The 19,414-nt window shown below is 40.5% G+C and overlaps 1 protein-coding gene across 3 annotated transcripts in view; it reads right to left on the bottom strand.

Annotated features, from left to right (window-relative positions):
• Positions 1 to 19,408, bottom strand: part of DLG5 (discs large MAGUK scaffold protein 5) — a 97,664-nt gene extending 78,256 nt beyond the window's left edge. For all 3 annotated transcript variants that reach the window (XM_039727367.1, XM_039727369.1, XM_039727368.1), the window contains exon 1: positions 18,579 to 19,408. In XM_039727367.1, coding sequence (XP_039583301.1) covers positions 18,579 to 18,879 — 301 coding nt within the window. In that variant the 5' untranslated portion in view covers positions 18,880 to 19,408. The remainder of the gene's footprint in view (positions 1 to 18,578) is intronic.
• Between the last annotated feature and the right edge of the window lie 6 nt (positions 19,409 to 19,414).

Below are 19,414 nucleotides of genomic sequence, written 5' to 3'. Positions count from 1 at the left end.
ATTCACTGTTCATCTAACCACAGATCAATGCTATGAAAAATAGAATCCTTCAGAAAACGACAAGAGTAACATAAAGCAACTACAAAAGGGAAAAAGAAACATTACTCGAAATTTTTCACAGCCATTAACCATTTCCTTTCTAAAACCAAACAGAAAGCCAGAGGAATACTAACAAAGAGCCCATAAAGATACTCAACACCGATGCAACCACTCCATTTTCCCATACCTCTCACTGAAGCTTGACAGTAATGCATTTCTGCTTCTGCTCTCTTCCAACTCATCTTCCTTCTCAACTCCAAAGATTACAGGTTGATTGTACAGACAGTATCTCATATATGCTGCTCCCAAATCCTCCCAACCCTGCTAAGCTTTGTCATTATCACGTTGTTATTGTCTTCCTCATCAAGTCCGTGTTCCACAAACAGGTCTCTGATTAAAGACAGACAAGTTTGCTTAATAACCATAGTCATTATCACCTAGTTTCAGGTGCTGCCCGCATAACACTTCATTTTCCTTATTTCTACTATGTTATAGCTATAATTGTATTTGTTGTCCTCTTCAGCATTGCTTTTGGGATAGATGAGATCAGCAAGCAAGCTCATAACATGAAATAAGCCTTAAGCTTAAGTTAATGCAAGCTGGAAAACAAAAAGTTGGAATAAGAAACCATGAAAAAAAGCACACAGGAAGCATTATTACAAGCAAGCATATTACTTCTGCAAAGCACCGTGTATGTACCAACATATATTCTATCACTACGATCAAACAATTGAGCTCAGTCCCTGTGATTTAAGAATATAAGTTAATGCTGGGGGGGGGGGGTTTCTAAAGAAATTATTGTTCTGTATGTTCAACAACCAAGAATTACTGGAACACTGCTAGTCAACCTGCAGAATGAATTTATATTAAAGTGGCAAGAAATTATAAAATCAGCACTAACAATCCTAAGAGCAGTATCTGAATAAATGAAACACAAATTCATGTCTTGCATGCCAATCAGTTTAGACACAGGTTTGAAATACTTCATGCGCATCCTGGCATGGCAATATTTTTTTAAAGCAACATCTCTGTAACCACCTAGATTTCTGGTTTTCCAAATACTTGGAATCATGAGACAGTGTGCATATATCAACATTTTTCTGTTTAAAATTTTTTTCTTGATAATAGAACATTTATCAACACAGGTCTGGAGACGACATTCCAGCATGAGTTTTAACTATAAATGTGTAGAAGCCTTCGTCCAAGAGTGGCTGAAGAAAAGCAGTAGTGAAAAAACAAACCAAAACAAAAAAAAAAACAAAAAACAAAAAAAAAAAAAAAAAAAAAAAAAAAAACAAAAAAAAACAACAAAAAAAAAACCACCAAAAACCTTGCAAAGAAACAACCAAAAAACGTAGTGAAAAAACAAACCAAAACAAAAAAAACCCCAAAAACCTTCCAAAGAAACAACCAAAAAAACCCGGGCAGCGCCACAGCCCGGGCACAACAAAGGGCTGTTGTTCGGGGCAGCAGCAGGCGGCAGCTGAACCAGTTGGCCCAGTACCCTACCGTGGTCTGTGGCACATCAAAGGCTGGCTGTGACCTAAGCAGACAATTAGGATGTGTGGGTGTAGAGTTACAGAGTTCCAAGAGGTCACTCACGGATGAATTTTAGCGCTGCAGTACAAGCCCTTTACAGAGCAGTATTACTGGCTTTGCGCAACCAGCCTTCGGGCTGACCCCAGATCGAGGCAAGCGACTGCAACACTGCTTTATTTATTTTTTTTTTCTGCATAAAGTTTACTGCAAAATTCAAGTGCAAATCCTGAGATGAGCTAAGTAACTTAAACATACGTGTAACAATTTTAGTTTGCAAAGATACTGTGTTACCTCCACTTAAAGAGCCGAGTTAACCAAGACACTGAGGAGGGAAGGAGGGAACAGCTGCAGAGTAATTAGCAAGGACAACAATCACACCCTACTGCCAGACACTCAGACCACAGCAATAAGGTAACACACGCCAGCACAAACTAAGGCTTGTCAGTTCTGTACACATGGTACAAACATAAACTCAAGAGATAGCTCCTTACAAAGAAACCCAGTGTGCTTTGTCCTCTGCTGAAGACACCACCAGCATTAACACCATCTATCCCACCACACAGCACTGCCCTTCTCACCACCTCAATCCCAAGGTGCTGTCACAGGACTATTTCTCCTCTCAGTTCTGCTGCTCCCCAAGACACAACTCTCCTCATCTAACCACCAGTTCCAAATGTGCATGCCAAACTAATAAAGACAGACCTGAAGCAAAAAGTATTGGGCAAAGATCACAACACCTCTATACCATGCCATGGTCATTTAATCACAAAGATGAAAAGCTCCCAGATGATACAGTAATAAAAATATCAGAACAGACTTTTCCCTTCTTCACTCTTAGTATGGCTCTAGCAGTACAGCTAAAATCATCACTTGCTAATCAGAGATGAGTTTAAGTCAGGTAGTCTGAACAGTTACACAGCCTTGTGGCAGACTTTCATGCAATCCTGTATTGGAGATTCACCGTGACAACAATCAGTATACAAATCTGCATATTTTTGTGTTTTCAAAATACGTTATGTCTGGGGTAAAAAGCAACTTCATTTTCCCAATTTTTAAAGGATCTCAAAGGTGCTTAACAAAAGTTTTAAATAAAAATACTGAAATCCTGAGGTTTGAAAAAAAATATATTCATGCTTTCGCTTCAGTCCAGCATCTCCTTTCCCATTTAAGATGATGCCCCTGTAGGATATCCAACAGCAGCAAGGAATCACCAAGCTAGGGCATTTACCTTCCAAATGCTGCCAAACTGGAATGCAACTGACACTATGAGAAAGCAAATTTTGTTTGCAAATTATCGCATCAGGAACTCAGGCACTGGTTTAACAACATTAGGGTCATACTTAATCATCTTAACTCATGCAAGCAGCAATATCTGAATACAACCCAAGAGACAAAGCGTTCTCTTGCTAAAGAGGAGCACATGCTTATGCACCTTGCTAAACTGAACTGAATTTTTCAAGTGATACTGTTTAAGGAAGGTCTTTAGGACCGGCTCCATTTTCTTCCCCTCTTTTTTTTTTTTTTTTTTTTTTTTTAAAGAGGTCAGCTTATTGAAACTCACTTCAGCTGAAAAAAATCTCTAGGGACCAAACCACTGCTTTTACAAGTTGAAAAAAAAGAAGCAAACAAAACAAACAAAAATAGCCAACACCAAAGTTACACTGTAGCACTTGACATGAAATTAATCAAAATGAAACATAAGACTGTATTTTCCTCCTTTTTCTTTTCTTACACAACCCATGAAACAGACAGGATTTCTGTTTTTCATCGAATTGCATCCTGAGAGCGCTCAGAATGTTGTAATTTTTAATTCCAGCACATTTAATTAAATACTTCCAAACCACAACTTTTAGGAACAGATCTATTCATAAGAGTTAAATGTAACAACCTTACCAAGCATAGTTCAATCTCTGCATGGTAGTTCAAGAAATGAACTATATATTTCTAAAAAACATTTGATTTTAGAGAATAAAATTTGATTAATTACACTAATTAGAATATTATACACCCAAGTCAAAGGGATTTAGTATGTTCATGTCAGAGCTATGTTCAACAGCAGTAAATCTCAAAACATAGAACAGCACTATTTTTCATAGCATTCAATAACCTTTGAAATGTTACTGTGATCACAAAAGTAATTTCTACTGCTTTTTCCTTTAATTAAAAAGCCAAAGAGCAATAAGCAAGATGACAGAAGCCAAGAGTAAGATGAAAAGAGAAATAAGCCAGATGGCAAGGAAATATATTTTTATATACTTAAGTTATTCACAAATTATGAAAAAAGAATTATCCAAATCTTTTCATTTAACCTATAATCAGCATTTTTTTCTAGAAGAGTTTTCAGATATTTTTATGTAATGACGATTGTGAATTCTAATTAAGATATAGCTGTAAGCCAGGATCCTCCATCACACAATTAACCTTAAATCCAGCCTCTAGCCAAGCAGGGTACAGATGGAGATAGACAGATGTAATTACAAAGTCCATCAGCAGTAAGCCACTGGGAGAGGTTGCAGGCTTTCCTGTATTTCTACTTTGTATTTGGTAGGCTATTTTTATCAAAATATGCCAGGAAGACACAGCTACTGTGATACACTCACAGCACTTTTATATTCGCTTGGGCTTGCATCGCATACTTTAAGGCACTAATTTTGAAAAAAATTACAACTGCACTCTCATTTCTGCAGGCTGCACTGTCTCACAGAGCACTGGAGTAGGTATTGCATTCCCAGCTTCATTTCTATCCTTCAGAATCAACTCCTCCCTTCTCTGCTTCAAACCTCTCCAACTGTAAAACTCTATTTTTCCACCATTCAGAATCTGTAAAGTAAGATTAATTGTAGAAAAAACATGATTTTGAACCTAAATTCTAAAAAACCCCCAAAAAACCAAAAACAAGTTGAAGTTGTACCTTGGCACATCATTTCTCATTTTGTAATACATGTTCTGCTCTGCCATGGGGTCTGCATGCACATCTTAGTTTCCTCCAAATAACAGAAACCTCTCCACAAGTCTTCAACTCATTAATGTCACTAAACCCATGCATTCACAGAAAGTCACAATTTCTGTCAATTTTGAAATAAGAGAGAATAATATCATGATCCATCTAACAATCATCTAAGAATCAACTACACATGAATTTTGTAACCCTACCTCTAAACATGGTACAGCAACGAGAACTCAACTACCGTTCTATAGTTTCTTATAGCAAGAGTATTGAAGAGGAAGATCCAATAGCAAGGTAGGTAAAACATGTAGTTTGGCATTTTCCACTAACCACAAACCTACAAACAGTTTCTGCTTAGTGTCTGAACACAGTACTAAGATTGCACATTTTAAATGTTAAGTTTGCATTTAAGATGTGCAAGTAGCATTAAAGCATAGCATTAAAGCATAGCAAAAAAAAAAAAATTATCTTCACATAATGCAGAGAATTCACATCCACCATAACAGATCAACCATTTGCTTATCTGAAAGCAGCAGCAAAGATGAAATTTGCATTAACCATTTTACCACAATTATCCCATCCAAGCAGGGCAAATCAGCTACACCTCCCATGCACTGCAAAGGGCCTTCTTTAAGAGTTTTACACAGGAATTGAGAAAGGAAGCACAAAATAGACTGATGTAATGGTAAAACATTCAGACTCAAACTCTTAACTCTAGGGTCACAAAGTGACAAATTTAAGAACAGAAGAATTAAGCGTATTCATGCACATTTTTAATTATGGATCACTGAGTACCTGACCATGCCGAAGACCTAGACAACAAATATCCTGACCTGCATGTTCAAAATGATATGCCAAAACCAGATGTACTTCACTAGAGGCAACTACAACAGTAGCAGTGAGTAAAAAGCTGTTTTAAACATTTATTATGTGTGGCAAGGAATTCTTTGTGCAAACTCCAACCTTTAGTGAGGACAATCTCAGCTATTTAACTGACTTTGTAACCAAGCACCCAGGAAAAGCTCACAGCCACCATGGCAGAGGAAGTTCAGAAGCTTTCTCTCACTTCTCTCAGCCACCTTCTCCACATCTCAGCCCTGAATCCCTAGAAAGATCATCATCACTCCACCCATGCCACCAAGCTGACAGACCCTGAGCCCGGGCTGGCTGGTGCGCTCCCTTCTGACCCTGAGCTCACAGAACACCTGATGTGCAAGGCAAGTTGAAAACACTTAAATCCCACCCCAGCCTGAGCCCATCAAAGGTCACTTAGGTCTGCCAACAAATTCAGGGCTTAAGCAAGCACATATAATTTCCCACTATGTATTTTTTCCCTCTTAGAGAACTCCACCTGACTTTCATCATGATAGCAGTTCTTTCTATCAGTTGCCTCATACTTCATTAACAATGCATTATTTACATCCTGCTCTCAATACACATCCCTTCCCTCTTCTAGACAGCAGAGAAATCCTCCAGAGATGATCATTCCATGAACAACATTCTTACACTTGTCTCCATGATGTTCACTGTTTACTTTTGCACTGGAAAACTAACACAGAGCAATTACCATCAGAAATGCTGGATGTTGACCTTAGATATCCAGAAAATAGCTAAGAAAAAAAAAAAACTATCACAAGGCAGCTGGCAAAGAAAGCTGCTCTCTGAAGTGCCATTTTTAAAGAACATTACTTCAAGATGAAATTGGTTTTTATATTGAGAGGAAATAAGCATTTTTAGCTTAAGCATTAGCAGGTTCACTCTTAAATGAACACAGACCTAGACCTGTTTGGAAGACTCAATGGCATAATTTCCCCATGATGCCACTTCTAGACAAAAATGCAGATACACACTATATCTGTACACACTACAAGAATGAAACTAAGACTCCATGTTACTTTATTTAAATCCTAATCTTGATCTGAAAAAAATTACAGGAAGAATTATATATATTTCATTGCTTTCATTATGATAACTAGTCTATGCTTACTGAAAACTAGCCTTCAGGTAATTCCTGTTTAGAAAGAAGTCTGTCAATTTCTCGAGGCTGATATAAAATTAAGAGAAAAAAAGCACCACAAAGCATTTTCTTTGAAGTGTTTTAAAAAAAGAAGGAAAAAAACCCTTTAAGTTCAGCAAGATCCGTGATAGGAATAAACACTTTGGCAAACCCAAATTTTACATACAGCATGCTGCAGATCTATATATTTAAGATGCACTTATTAAAACACCCACACAACACAAAAAAACTGTTGGAGCAGAAAGACTAACTTCCACAATTCACTTCTGTACTCTAAAAAAAGAGAACTCAAGAGAAATTTTATTTCTTCAAGGACTTTCAAAAAACCTTTCAGGAAATGCCTAGCCCCTGGTGTACCCTGCAATCCAATCATCAGACCCGGACAATTTTTTTCCCCTTTCCAACATGCCACACCATGTATTAGCTTTATTTATCAATGTTCAGAACAACTTTTCTAACCAAAATAAGTTTGTAACATGAACATCAGAAATTTGTGTTTTACGTAATTATAACTTTTGAGTCTCACTGAAGAAGCTGTGCTTGACATAAGGATCCCTCTCAAGGTCATACAGAGTAATTTGTTCTATTAGGCTCTTTCTTATACGTTTATCTTCCACAAAGCATACAGGTGACAGAGATAACAGGTCCTCTACCACAACCATCATGAACAGACAGTGAGTAGCCAGTGGGAAAGCTGAGAAGCCTGTCTTCACAGCACACCACATGTGAACAGAAAAACACATGAGGACAGCAGAAAATGGAGAACAGAGATCAGCTAGCCAAATGAGATTCCACTCCATAAGCTAACAATGTTCTGTTGAAATCAAGCAAATGAAGCACACTTTTGGTTATTTTCTGAAACAGATCACATAAAATGCAGATACTATCTACATCAGGCACTACTTAGAATTAAATCAAGGCCAAGGTCTCATGATCTAATCCATAAGGTCAGAAATCCTACAGCCTCAGTGATCCAAATTCACCTCCTCTTACTGTCATATGACCAGGGAATTATTCTGAACATTTATTATGTCTCAAAAGCTATTATTTCACCACAACGTGAAATAAAATGGTTTTAGCTATTGCTGTGCATTTGCATCTTACACTGTAACAAAAATATATGCAACCATACTTCAGCAAAGCCTTAATTCAGGGGTACACTGTAGGAACAAGTCAAAATATTTTGATAGGGGAAAGCTAGTCTTTAAAAATCTGATCTACTTTCAATGCATATATTTTTTTTAAAGTACTTCTCATTTATAAAGAAGCAGGTATTAAAAATTTCCATGCACAAATGTACATATACAATGCAATTGACAAGATGAAGTCACAGAACTTTTTATGTGGATTTCCTCCATCAGCTACTACAGCACTCAGAAAGGATTTGGCTCATGTGCCCATGAGAAAGCTAAACAGATACAGGGCAAAACAAATGAACTCCACACTGTATTGTTGCAATGCAGAGTTGCAGAAGGAGAAAAAGAACTTCCCAGAGATGCTGAGCAACGCGCAGTGTAGCGCCCTGAAATTCCTCACAAGAGAGCACAGTGCAACAAAATGCTCATTACTGCAGCCAGGCAATAGCCACTGCAATACTTCCAGTTCCACCAGACTGCCTTTACCTTCTGCTTATCACTGGGATAGAGGAAATCACGAGCCCCAAAAAACAAGCTCAGTATCAAAACCACACTAACAACCTGGCACTTTGCAGCACTGAATAAATTTGCTATAGTTGGCTGTAAAATTAAATTGAGATTTGACATTCTAGACAATATAATGAGGTACTCCCTGACAAATGAAATTTTATGCAAGTCATGTATGCACAGCATATCACTGAAGATCAACTCAGCCAGGGACAGAAAAACAGCTCAGCATTTACTCTCTTTTCTTCCAGTCCAGCACACACTACACACAGGTTTCAGCCAAACATGGTTGTACAGAACAGGACTGCCACCAGCCTTGACAGACAAGTTTTTCTTGTATGTTTTTACTGATTTTCATATTAATACCCATGCTCTTGACATCCTACCAAGTCCTAAAATTCTGAGGCAGAAAGTATCTCCGACCTTAAGATCTGAAACTACTGCTTCATGTTATCAAGGAACATTCTGCTCAGCCAAAACACTGCTCTGACACTTGCAGCAGTGCAGACCCTGAAATACTCCTGAAAGTATTTCAGGAGCTCAAAGGTGCCAGCAAAATAGGAAAGGTTCATGAACCAGGATAACAAATGAATATATCTGAAATATAGCATACTTTCAAGTGCTAGCCCACACACTTTCAAGGCCAACAGTTTAGAAAAAATATCTTGCTGTATGTCTCTCAAAGTTCATGTCTGCAGTCTATACCTAAGTCAGCCTTGGGTTATTCAGCAGCGAGGGAGGCAAGGTTAACCCCTTGAGGCAAACTAATCAGACCCTTAACCAAAGTAGTCAACGCATCTTACAGAAAGTGTCCTTTCCCAATATGCCCTAAAGGTAACTAGAAGCCTCAAAACTTTGAATTTCCCCATCAAAAAAGCAAGGATTGCTCGTGCACTGTCAAAGCAGCAAAGGAAAGCTGTGGCAGCATATCTAAATACAGAGGGGAAAATAGGCAGCCTGAGCACCCTAAGATTGATTGCCACAGAAAGCAGAAATGGGATTGAAGAAGTCAGATTTTCAGTATGCCTTTCATTAAAAGAAGGGGAACAATACCAATACCTCAAGGTGAAAATAATAGAATTGAAAGTGAAGGCCCTCTTGAGAATACCTATTTTGTTTTCTTGAGAGGATTTAGTGCTGCTTTTTGTGCTTTCAGTACTATAAAATTCAGCATACATACAGAGTTTGTTCAGAGTCCAGCCCTACATCAGAAGCACATGATGGAACAACTGATGACAAAAACAAACCAGTTAAACAATTACAAAGGAAAACCTACTGTTATGACTTTTTGTTTGTTGGGGAGTTTTCCGTTTTGTTTTTCTTTAAGACCTTAGCATTTTATGTTCTTTTTAACCACACCTACTTAAGTCAAATGGCCTTTAAACTAAAAGAGTAAAAACACATCCTACATTCAATTAAAGCTTAAGCAAGCTCTCAAATAACATCGCTCACTCTCAAAGTGTTCAGAAAAGAAAAACCAGACTGGAAATTCATGACTACTTTAAATATTGAGAATTGAAGTTAATAACTGGGTATTTTTGTTGTGCTGATGCATTTAGCCTCAAATAAAACCTTTAGATAACCTGATTTCACCACCATTAAACACACACACTTGCTCGCCACCTGAAAAACACCATCACGACCTAAATGTGAATTAGACCTTCTTAAAAATCACTGCAAGTGTTCACAAGATTATGCATGAAGTGTTTAAGAACTTTAAAACTAAATATCAAGATTCCCTGAAAGAGGTTACTAAAACAACATCTGTCAATCTTCTGTCACTTTCTAGTTGAAGAACTCCCAACAACTCAATCAACCCCTCCTTCTGCAAGAGGATCATAACTGTGGAAGGCAAATTCAGATTATATAAGTGCTCCAAAAAGAGCTAGATCACATGGTTACCCAATCTCAAAATTCCCCCTACGGTGATTTTTCCACAAAAGCATGCAACAGAGGAAAGCTAGCCACAAGAAAACCAAACACAATCAAGAAAAACAAACAATAAAGATGATAAATATACTTCTGTGCTTATTAAAAAAAAAAAAAACATGAACACCTATATAACAATTCAGACAGATTGGTAATTGTCTACACCAGCTTTATTTCCCCAACCCAAAAGTTCTGATGCTTCTACAGAAAACCATACTTGTCAGCTGGCCAGTCTCAGAAAAAGAGAGCAGAGTTGAAAAGGGATTTTTGTGCGCCAACATCAAAATTGAGTTCACAATTCCCATTACATTTTACATCCATCCCCAAGGAAAATACCTTCCTACCTACACCACAGCTATCTCTTCCCACACAAACTCCATTTTGAGCACCACTGAGCAGCAAACAACCATCAGCCTCACCTTCTGAGGTACACGAGGTACTTTACTGATGACATTGTTCAACCCAGAGAGCTTAGTATGCAAGGCCTGGATTCTGCCAACATTTGCACATGCCCAACCTGATACATATAAATGAGGATTACTCACATGCTGGAAGGTAAGTACATGAATAATAAACATGTTTGTGAATCAGCAATTTTGTGCAGGTAGAATAAAAAGCTAGAGTGAAAGGACATTTTTATGAAAACTAATTTTGAAATAAGCTTAAACAATATTGGCTTTGAGGGTTTGGAGGTGGGGAAGAAGTTTTTTGGTTTATCATCCAATACATAATAAATTATGAACTACATAAAAAGTTTGCAAAAAAACAACCCCTCAACTCTCCACTTAATGGCTTTACATTTTCACTTGCTTCTTGTCTCCAGCTGCAGGTCAGCAAATCTTAATCAGGGTATTTAAAAGGCTACAGACTATTTAAAATACAATGCCTCCATGAGACAACTAGAAAAAAAGTTATGATTTTCAAAAATATGAACAACAGCTCTCCAGAACAAACATATTAATGCTGTGAACAAGCAAACTGCTGAGCAGTTCAGCCCATGAACTGTGAAATTAGAGGTTTTGGAAGCTGTGAGAAAGAAGAAGGTGGTGTTATATACATGAAATAGGCTGCCTTTAACTTCCTCTGACACCAGTTTGGGTAAGAAAAGCTTTCCAGTTGTAGTATGTTATTCTGTATTCCCAGTAATCATAGGCTGTCTAGAAATAAGTTCAGTGTTGACCCCAAGAAGCCAAGTACTTCCATCAACTTCAAGGGCCATCAACTCCTGCTATCACCAGCTTCTGAAGCCTGGAAAGGGTGTCCCATGGAGATGAGACTCTTGCACAACAGCTGGCAACAGGAGCTCCCAGAGTTAACCTTATTTGTGAGCTACAACAGGAGTGGATGTTGCCCCATCAGCACCACAACCTGTGACAGGCACATGTTGCACGTCACATTGTGCACTGCCTATTTTGAACTGGTTTCTAAGTAATAGCACTACGGACCTCCTTCAATATTTTAGGAATTCTGTCTCCCATTGACAAGAATTAATATACCAGAGTATCACTGAGAACTCCTAAAAAACATCCCATTTGGAAGAGCCAGGCTCCAACATTTGAGACAGACTAACAACACCAGTCTCTTCAGAGAACAGCATCCTTCTTGTCTGCTTCCATTAGAAAAGCGCTGCTAGCCTCAAGCAAAGCTCAGCCACTGCAAACTTGCCAGCTCCTCCATCAGAATGATTCAGCTCTAAATTACCACTGTTCACAAAAAAGCCAACGACTTGCATCTTGAAGGTGACAAATAATGTTTCACCATGAACTACTCAATATAGCTCAACAGCCTAGATGTCTCACCTACATGACTACAGCTCTTCTCACAAAAAGTTAGATCCACTAACAACATGTTTTTCTGTCTCCATCAACACTATGAACAGTTTACATGAAGAAATGTTTTAGCATTAATATATGTACAGCATTTTACAATTCTTCTTAAGAAAAGAACCCACAACAGGAACTAATTGCTTCACACTACCACCCACTATGTGCTGGTGGTTTATCACGGTTTAACCCCAGCCAAAACCAGGACCGCACTGAACAGCTCTGAAAGACACCTCTGTCCTGGGATTTTACAGAGTAAGGAATCCTTACAAGCAATTTATCAACACCTACTGATATCCAACAACTGGAGTTTTGAATAAAGAATTTTAATGCTAGAAAAAAATAATGAAAGTAACAATTAATAGGAGCTAGGAAAACTAAGGGAAAAAAAAAGGAAAAAGAAATGAAAGTACACCTACTGATATCCAACAACTGGAGTTTTGAATAAAGAATTTTAATGCTAGAAAAAAAAATGAAAGTAACAATTAATAGAAGCTAGGAAAACTAAGGAAAAAAAAAGGAAAAAGAAATGAAGGTAAAAAAACCCAAAAACTGGCAAAAGCAAGCAATAAGTGGGGGAAAAAAAAGGACTTAGCTCATATTGGAGAACACTGAGAGAACTGGAAAGCCCAAAGTCAAGTGGTGGCTTGGTTCTCACCAGCTAGACAAAGGTTCCGAAAAATCTGACAAACCAGGACTGTCTACAGCTGCAAGAGAACAGTGAGACTGAGAATGGTAGTTAAAACATGCTAAAGATCTGAAACCTCTGCAACAAGCAATTTTTAAGCTTTAACAAGTAAATAAGGAGCAAGTTACAGAAAGCTGTTGGCTTTCCTTAGTGATCATGTCTAATTTTGTAAGACACCAAGTCCTGTGTGTGTCCCAATCAACTTCATAGCTGGATGCACCACAAAAATTGTTATTATTCCCTTTACTCCGATGAAAACAATATCCCCAGGACTTTACTGTGGGCAGCTTTCCTTCCACTCCCTCCCAGAGTACAGTAAAAACGTAATTGAGAACTACCACCCTTGGGATTTATGAACTACTAAAACATGCATTTCCTTCTTTGGAATTCAGAGCTTACTTTCATGAACTTACTACTATTAGACATTTCATTGGGAATACCCATCCGGACACTTGCCAGAATCTCCCTGCATTTCTTCAGCCTGGCAATTCCACGAGATACCAAAAATCTGAGATCATCAGAAAACAGGTACTGCTAAACAACTGCCAGGTATTTTATCGAGGTTAATTACTACTCAGTGCTGCTGAGGAGCTGTACTCCTCCAAAGGTGACTTCTGAATGCTGCCTGCTTTTTCATCAACACGATTTAAGAAATCCTGCAACAAGGCTTGCATAGCTACCCTGGGAACTAATAACAGGTCTGGAAAACCCAAACATACTGCTCTACTTCTCCCACTCTTCAATTTTCAGTGACAGAAGGGAGTATAAATTGTACTTAATTACAAAATTGTCAGTTCAGTCCTTGAGTCAGTAAATCATGTTTTTACAATTTCTCCTAATTCTCCCCTCTCCCTGGGAATGCACACTTACAGAACTAATTCTCATCTCCTGGAGAAGGGTGTCTTCTCCCCTTTCTCTCACCTTGCTCCTACAGGAGTATTACAGCACATGCCACAGTCCAGACACCACAACACAGAGTATTACCAAGCAGTATCAGAAAGCTTTAAACATCACCATGCAGAGTAACACCTTACCACTTCAGACGACTTGAAGCTTCTCCCCTTCTTGTTCTTTAGCTAAACCTTTTACATTCTTCATCTTAACACCTTACCACTTCAGACGACTTGAAGCTTCTGCCCTTCTTGTTCTTTAGCTGAACCTTTTACATTCTTCATCTTATGCTTTGCACCTGAGTGCCCTCTACTCCCTTTGGTGGTTGGTCAGTGCCCCTGGGCACTCCCTGGCTCATTGCTGTCAGTGCTGCTCACCTGCTGCTCACAGCTGTGCCCACTGGGGATGAGCCTCAGCCCCACCCCAATCACCACAAACTGTGTGCCTACACGGAGAGCACAGCCTGCCTCCCCACCTCACACCCTAACTCCGGAGTCTCTCAGCTCCTCACTAGCACAAATTCTCAATCCTGCTCCTTTAGCCAGTCACCAGCCAATGCTTTGTGGGGATGGGTCAAGACTTTGTGAGAGATGAGGATGAAGAAACAAAATGTGGATGTCCCAGCACCAGGTCCAAGCAGTCATGATTGCAGCTCTTCAAGGTCAACCCAGGAATTACTGCATTTCCTGTGGATCTCCTGTGATGCCGTCAGAGAAGTGGGTCCCAGCTGCCTATCTCCTAAATTTATACTTACAGAGCTTACTTTTTGTGTTTGGTTTTAAATATGCTGAAAAACTGAAATATTTACAATTTTGTGATTTCAAATACCATATTGTCCAAAACAACTCGGTTCATTTTTTTATATACAAAGCAGACAGAGGAAGTTGAGATAAGCCCTCCTTTTTTCCCTGCTCTTAAACATGTCTACATTTACTTTCTGACTGGGAATTAACACTTTATGTCTGATCAAACACAATTAGAAAAAATAAGTCTTAATAAATAATAGAAGAAAAATTTTCAAGGTCAATCTACAATCATCTTCTTTCTTTTCTGCCCCTTTAAAGATCTTACTCAATATGCAATCAATTTTGAGTTCTAAAACTTAAATTCTCATCTTGAAACTGTTAAAGAAAACACCTTTAAAGCCTAACATATGCTCAGTGACTGCAGCTGGAGGAATACAGGAATACTGCTAATACAAAAGAAAACAATGACGCCAAAATTTTATTAACTGTGTGAGCAGTAATGAAGCTTTTGAGTTCAGCAATCAACTCAGTTTCAAGATAAAAGTGCACCTCTGTAGCCCCATGTATTCATCTGAAAACAAATTCCAAGCTCAAGAACAAAACCTGCCTTCTCCCATCTTTGTAGTATCACAAAAATGTAAGTACAAAGCTGTACGTTATTTGAAGAAATTTGAAGACCACATAGGTTCCTCAGATTTCCCTTCTGGTCTTTTAATTACATGTAAAGAAAATACATCTTCATAGCACTTCTCCCAATGAAGTACCTTCTGCTGCATTACTGTCACTGACATTCTACATGACACAAAATTCACACAGAGCAATACTAAGAATGAAATATTTTCTGGTAAGCAAGATATCTAAGAGACAACTGAATGCTCAGAAATAATTTATTTTCATATTAGAAAGTATATGTACTTCCATCAGGATAAGGATTTCCCAGATGCATGATGGAGGTAATTTGCCAAATCAAGTATTTAATGGTGATCTATAAGTTTACCCCCAAGTAAATAAACAAAAAACTTAGCAGACTACTTAAAGAATTCATCCACGTGTAAAATACTAAATTTTAAATCAGCCAAGCAACGACTCTCATGTAGGCAGAGCCAGTTTCTCTCAAATGTTTACGAAGAAGTGCAATGTCGTAATCAAAGGTTTTACTCAAGGAAGACCTAAAGTCTCCAAACATGATTAAATGAAACAGAAAATCCCACTTGGTTTTAGCTTCTGCTTTACAGAAGGTAATTTCCTGTTTGATTTTGCACTCTTAACTAACACTGTTGGGTATACTATGCTTTCTTTCAAATTTGAGAAAACTTAAAAAACATACATTTTATTGGAGAAACTATACAGTTTAAGGTTTAAAATCAGCAGCTAGAAGTCCCCGTAGAAGACAAAAGTCCTTAAATGGTGACTGAACAGGGGGAAACTCTATAAAGATAAAAAGGCTCTTTGTAAAGTAGGGACAGAGTGAAAAAATCTTTCAGCAGCTACCAGGACCCCAGTTATTTCCCTTGAGCAGTCTGCCCAGCTGTTTACCTCCCTCTGTGTGGCACAGATAAATACTTATAAAAGTGTCAGCTCTACATTGTCCAGCCAGTCACAAGAACTGCTGGTATAAATAACAACCAGAGTTCCCATCAGAGTTCACACACCGCCTTTAAAGTACAAAAGGAGGCAATATTTAAACTGAGAAGGAAGAAAACACAAAGTAATGGCACATGTTGTACACATCAAAGTGGATGAAGAAACACTCATCCTACTGTAGTGAGTGATGTGTATGCTGATTTCTGAAACTTTGAACAAAATTATGTTGCTAAATTACCTTCTCACTTCCCTCACAATAGCAGCACACTGGAAAAAAGAAATTAGCAAACACCAGGACATTATTGATTACAAATAGTTTTCATCTCCAATAAGCATTCAGGTGATGTGCATTTTATTAGCCTCCTCTTCTAAACAATAATAAAATTATGTGTAGCACTGTAAGCTATCATTTTTACATACACTAATGTATGTAAAAAACTTATTCAACTCCATAGATCTAATCAAAGGGATGTTTGATATATATATATTTTTTACTTTTAAGAATAAAGGCATTTTACGTGACATGGACTGTTTCAGTTTGGCATTTTAAATACATAATCCAACACTTCTCACTGCTACATGTACATTTTACTTCTTGCCAAAAAACAAAAAGTGACTTGACTCATCCACCTACAATATCTCCAGTGAAAAGGAGCAAAACTTCCAAATGGCACAAGAAGAGCAGAGGGTTGGTCAAACTTCCTACAGGGAGATATTGGAATAAAACTGATTACGTGTTCAACACGAACCTTTCTATCACAGCTACCCTCAAACATTAACTCTTTGTGAAACACATCCAGGACAAACCCGCAAAATACCAGGAATGACCAGAGGCTTTCAGTGGACACCCAAGCAGTCTCATGACTAATTACCGTAACACCTCTTCAGGAGGGTGCTGGAATATATACACCAGTATTTTAAGGCTCAGGCCCACTACCTTTCAATGATTTACTATTAATTAAGATCGCTGTCAGCAACCTCCTGTGAACTAATTTTTAAACATGTTTATCACAAGGAAAACAAATCCATAACTCTCAAAGTCAGCTTTTCTTACCACTGATAAACGAAAGCAAAAACATTTCAAAACTCATCACATCAGAGAAACACCTCAGATTAAGCCTCCTGAACACAGTCAGTCAAACAAGCTATAGCTCACTTTGACAATCAAACTACTTTTCCCTCGAGAACTCAGTGTTGTGAGACATTTTTCAATTCCAACTTGCATTTTAAAAATGAAGACTATTACTAGTCCAACATATACTTTAGTTTTTTTCTACTTTTCATATTTTACACCTTTGATTTTAAGCCTGGGGAGTGCTGGTAATACAGTACCATCAATCCATCTTCTCAACAAGACAAGAATGAGCTTTACTCTAACCACACAAAGACAACCTGGGTGCCATTCTGGAAGGCAGTGAGTGCCCTCATCTCCCATTGATGTCAGACCACATAATGTTTCAAGTATTGAGGTCTATTGTTCAGTCCATTTCTTCCCCATCTTGTGAGGTCCTGCCATATATTCATGAGAAAAGGCCATACACTACACTACACTGAAATAAAACAAAACCTAAGACCTCCAAGTATTCGCATTTACAGAACTCTTACCATTCACAGCATCATTCAAGTAAGGGCAGAGTACACAGTACAACCACACATGCAGGGACTATTTTCCAGACAGAAGCAGCTCTTAAATGGCTTTATTTTCTTAAAGAAATTGTATCATTTGTAAGAGTCAGGAAGCCCTTCCAAAGCATTTCCTTATGCAAATAGGTAGTGACACTGTAAATCCTGAATTCAGTAACAACAGCAGAGAGAGACCCCACATTTCTGAATCAGTCAACTTGGTCATGCTGGATAAGAATACCTACACATCTCTACAACACAGAATTACTATTTACTCCAATTTTTCTTTTAGAAACAAAGCTGCACTTGCAAGGCCTTATGTACTGTACAAACCAACTGTAATTTTAAAGCTTTGGTTTGTACACATGAAAGCAGAGTGTGACTTGTTTTGGAGGGAGGAGAATAGGGAAAGACCTGTGGATCAAAGCCCAACTTACTTAAGTAGGTGTTTTACACCCAAGATCTTCTCGTCTGGGTTTGCAGTTAAATCAATGTTCTAACCTGTTGTAATCAATGTTCTTCCCTGTTCTAACCACCAAGAAGCATTACGACAATACAGCCTCAAACCAGCACATGGCTGTCCAGAGAAAAAGAGTTGCACTATTTACTCGAAGGCACATCTGCTGGTCCTGCCCGCCGGCCAGCTCCGGCAGAGTGGCTGCACGGGGGAGTTTCGGCTCTGCCCGGTCCAGAGGCGGCTGTGTAACACCGGCACCGCTGCTCAAGGGAGAACAGCCCCTTCGGGCTCGGTTTTCCCGAGTCCCCAGACGACAGCCGACTTCGGGGAACGGCAGCAGCCGCAAGAACCAGGCTAGGCTGGCCTCTCCAAAGGGCAAGGCGCAGCATCCGCGGCACCTCTCGGGGACCAGTACCAGCGCTCCCGCCAGGACAGAAAGCGAAAGGGTCGGAAGCAGCAAACAAGCATCGAGAGCCCAAGAACAAACACGGGAGAGTTTAATTCTCCACCGGAAAAGGAGGACCCCCGCCCGCTCCCTCCCCACCTTCGGGCGGGGGGCCCGAGGGGCCCGCGCTGCCCGGCGGGGTGGGCGGGGGCAGCCGCAGCCGCTGCCCTCCTCCTGCTCCCGCCCCGCGCCCCCGGCCCCACTCACCGGCCGTCTCGGCCGCGGCCGGCGTCCCCGCCACGCCGTTCAGGTACAGGATGGAGAGCAGGTGGGGCTGCGTCTTCTCCAGGGCCACCCGCAGGTCCTGGAAGTGGTCCCGTTCCTTGCCCAGCAGCAGGGCGATGAGCAGCTCGGCCTTCCCGCTGCCCGCCGCCTCCAGGTCGCGCAGGTCTCGGGGGCCGAGGGCGCCGGCGGCCTCCAGCAGCTCCACCACCTTGTCCACCTCGGTCATGGCCTGCGCCAGGCTCTGCCGGCACTGGGCGAGCAGCTCCTTGTGCTTGGGCTCCATGGCCGCTGCAGGGCCGGGGCGGGCGCCGCCGGCCGCCCTCCTCCGGCACCCGGCGCCCCCGCCGCGGCCCCCGGCGAAACTTCGTCCGGAGAGGAGGAGTGGAGCCGGGACAGGACCTGGGCCGAGGGCTGCTTTGCCTTCTCCTCTTCCTCCTCCTCCAGCAGACGGGGGGCGAGCCGCCGTCAGGGGCTGCTGCTCCTCTTCCTTCTCCGTCTGGCGCCCCGCTCGCCTCCTTTCCGCCCCCCCGGGCGGCGAAACAACTTCTCCTCCTCCTCCTCCTCTCGCTTGCCCGCGGGAGGAGACCGCCGGGAGCAGGAGCCGCGGGGAGCGCCGCCGCTTCCCGGCACCCCGCACCCCCGCGGGGCAGTCGGATAACTTCTCTCCGCCGCTCGCCGCAGCCACACGGCCGGGAGGGGGTGCGGGGAGACGGGCTCAGCTCCAGGCGCCTCCTTTCATCGGCGGGCGCACGCAGCCATATTGGCTACACAAAGCTGCCGCCTGCGCCGAGACGGGGCTGCGGCATCGCATCGCCCGC

Source organism: Passer montanus, unplaced genomic scaffold (genome assembly GCF_014805655.1).
Source record: "Passer montanus isolate IOZ18808 unplaced genomic scaffold, ASM1480565v1 scaffold61, whole genome shotgun sequence".
Classification (NCBI taxonomy): domain Eukaryota; kingdom Metazoa; phylum Chordata; class Aves; order Passeriformes; family Passeridae; genus Passer; species Passer montanus.
Note: the sequence above shows the minus strand (reverse complement) of the source record. Positions and strands in the feature narration are given on the sequence as shown.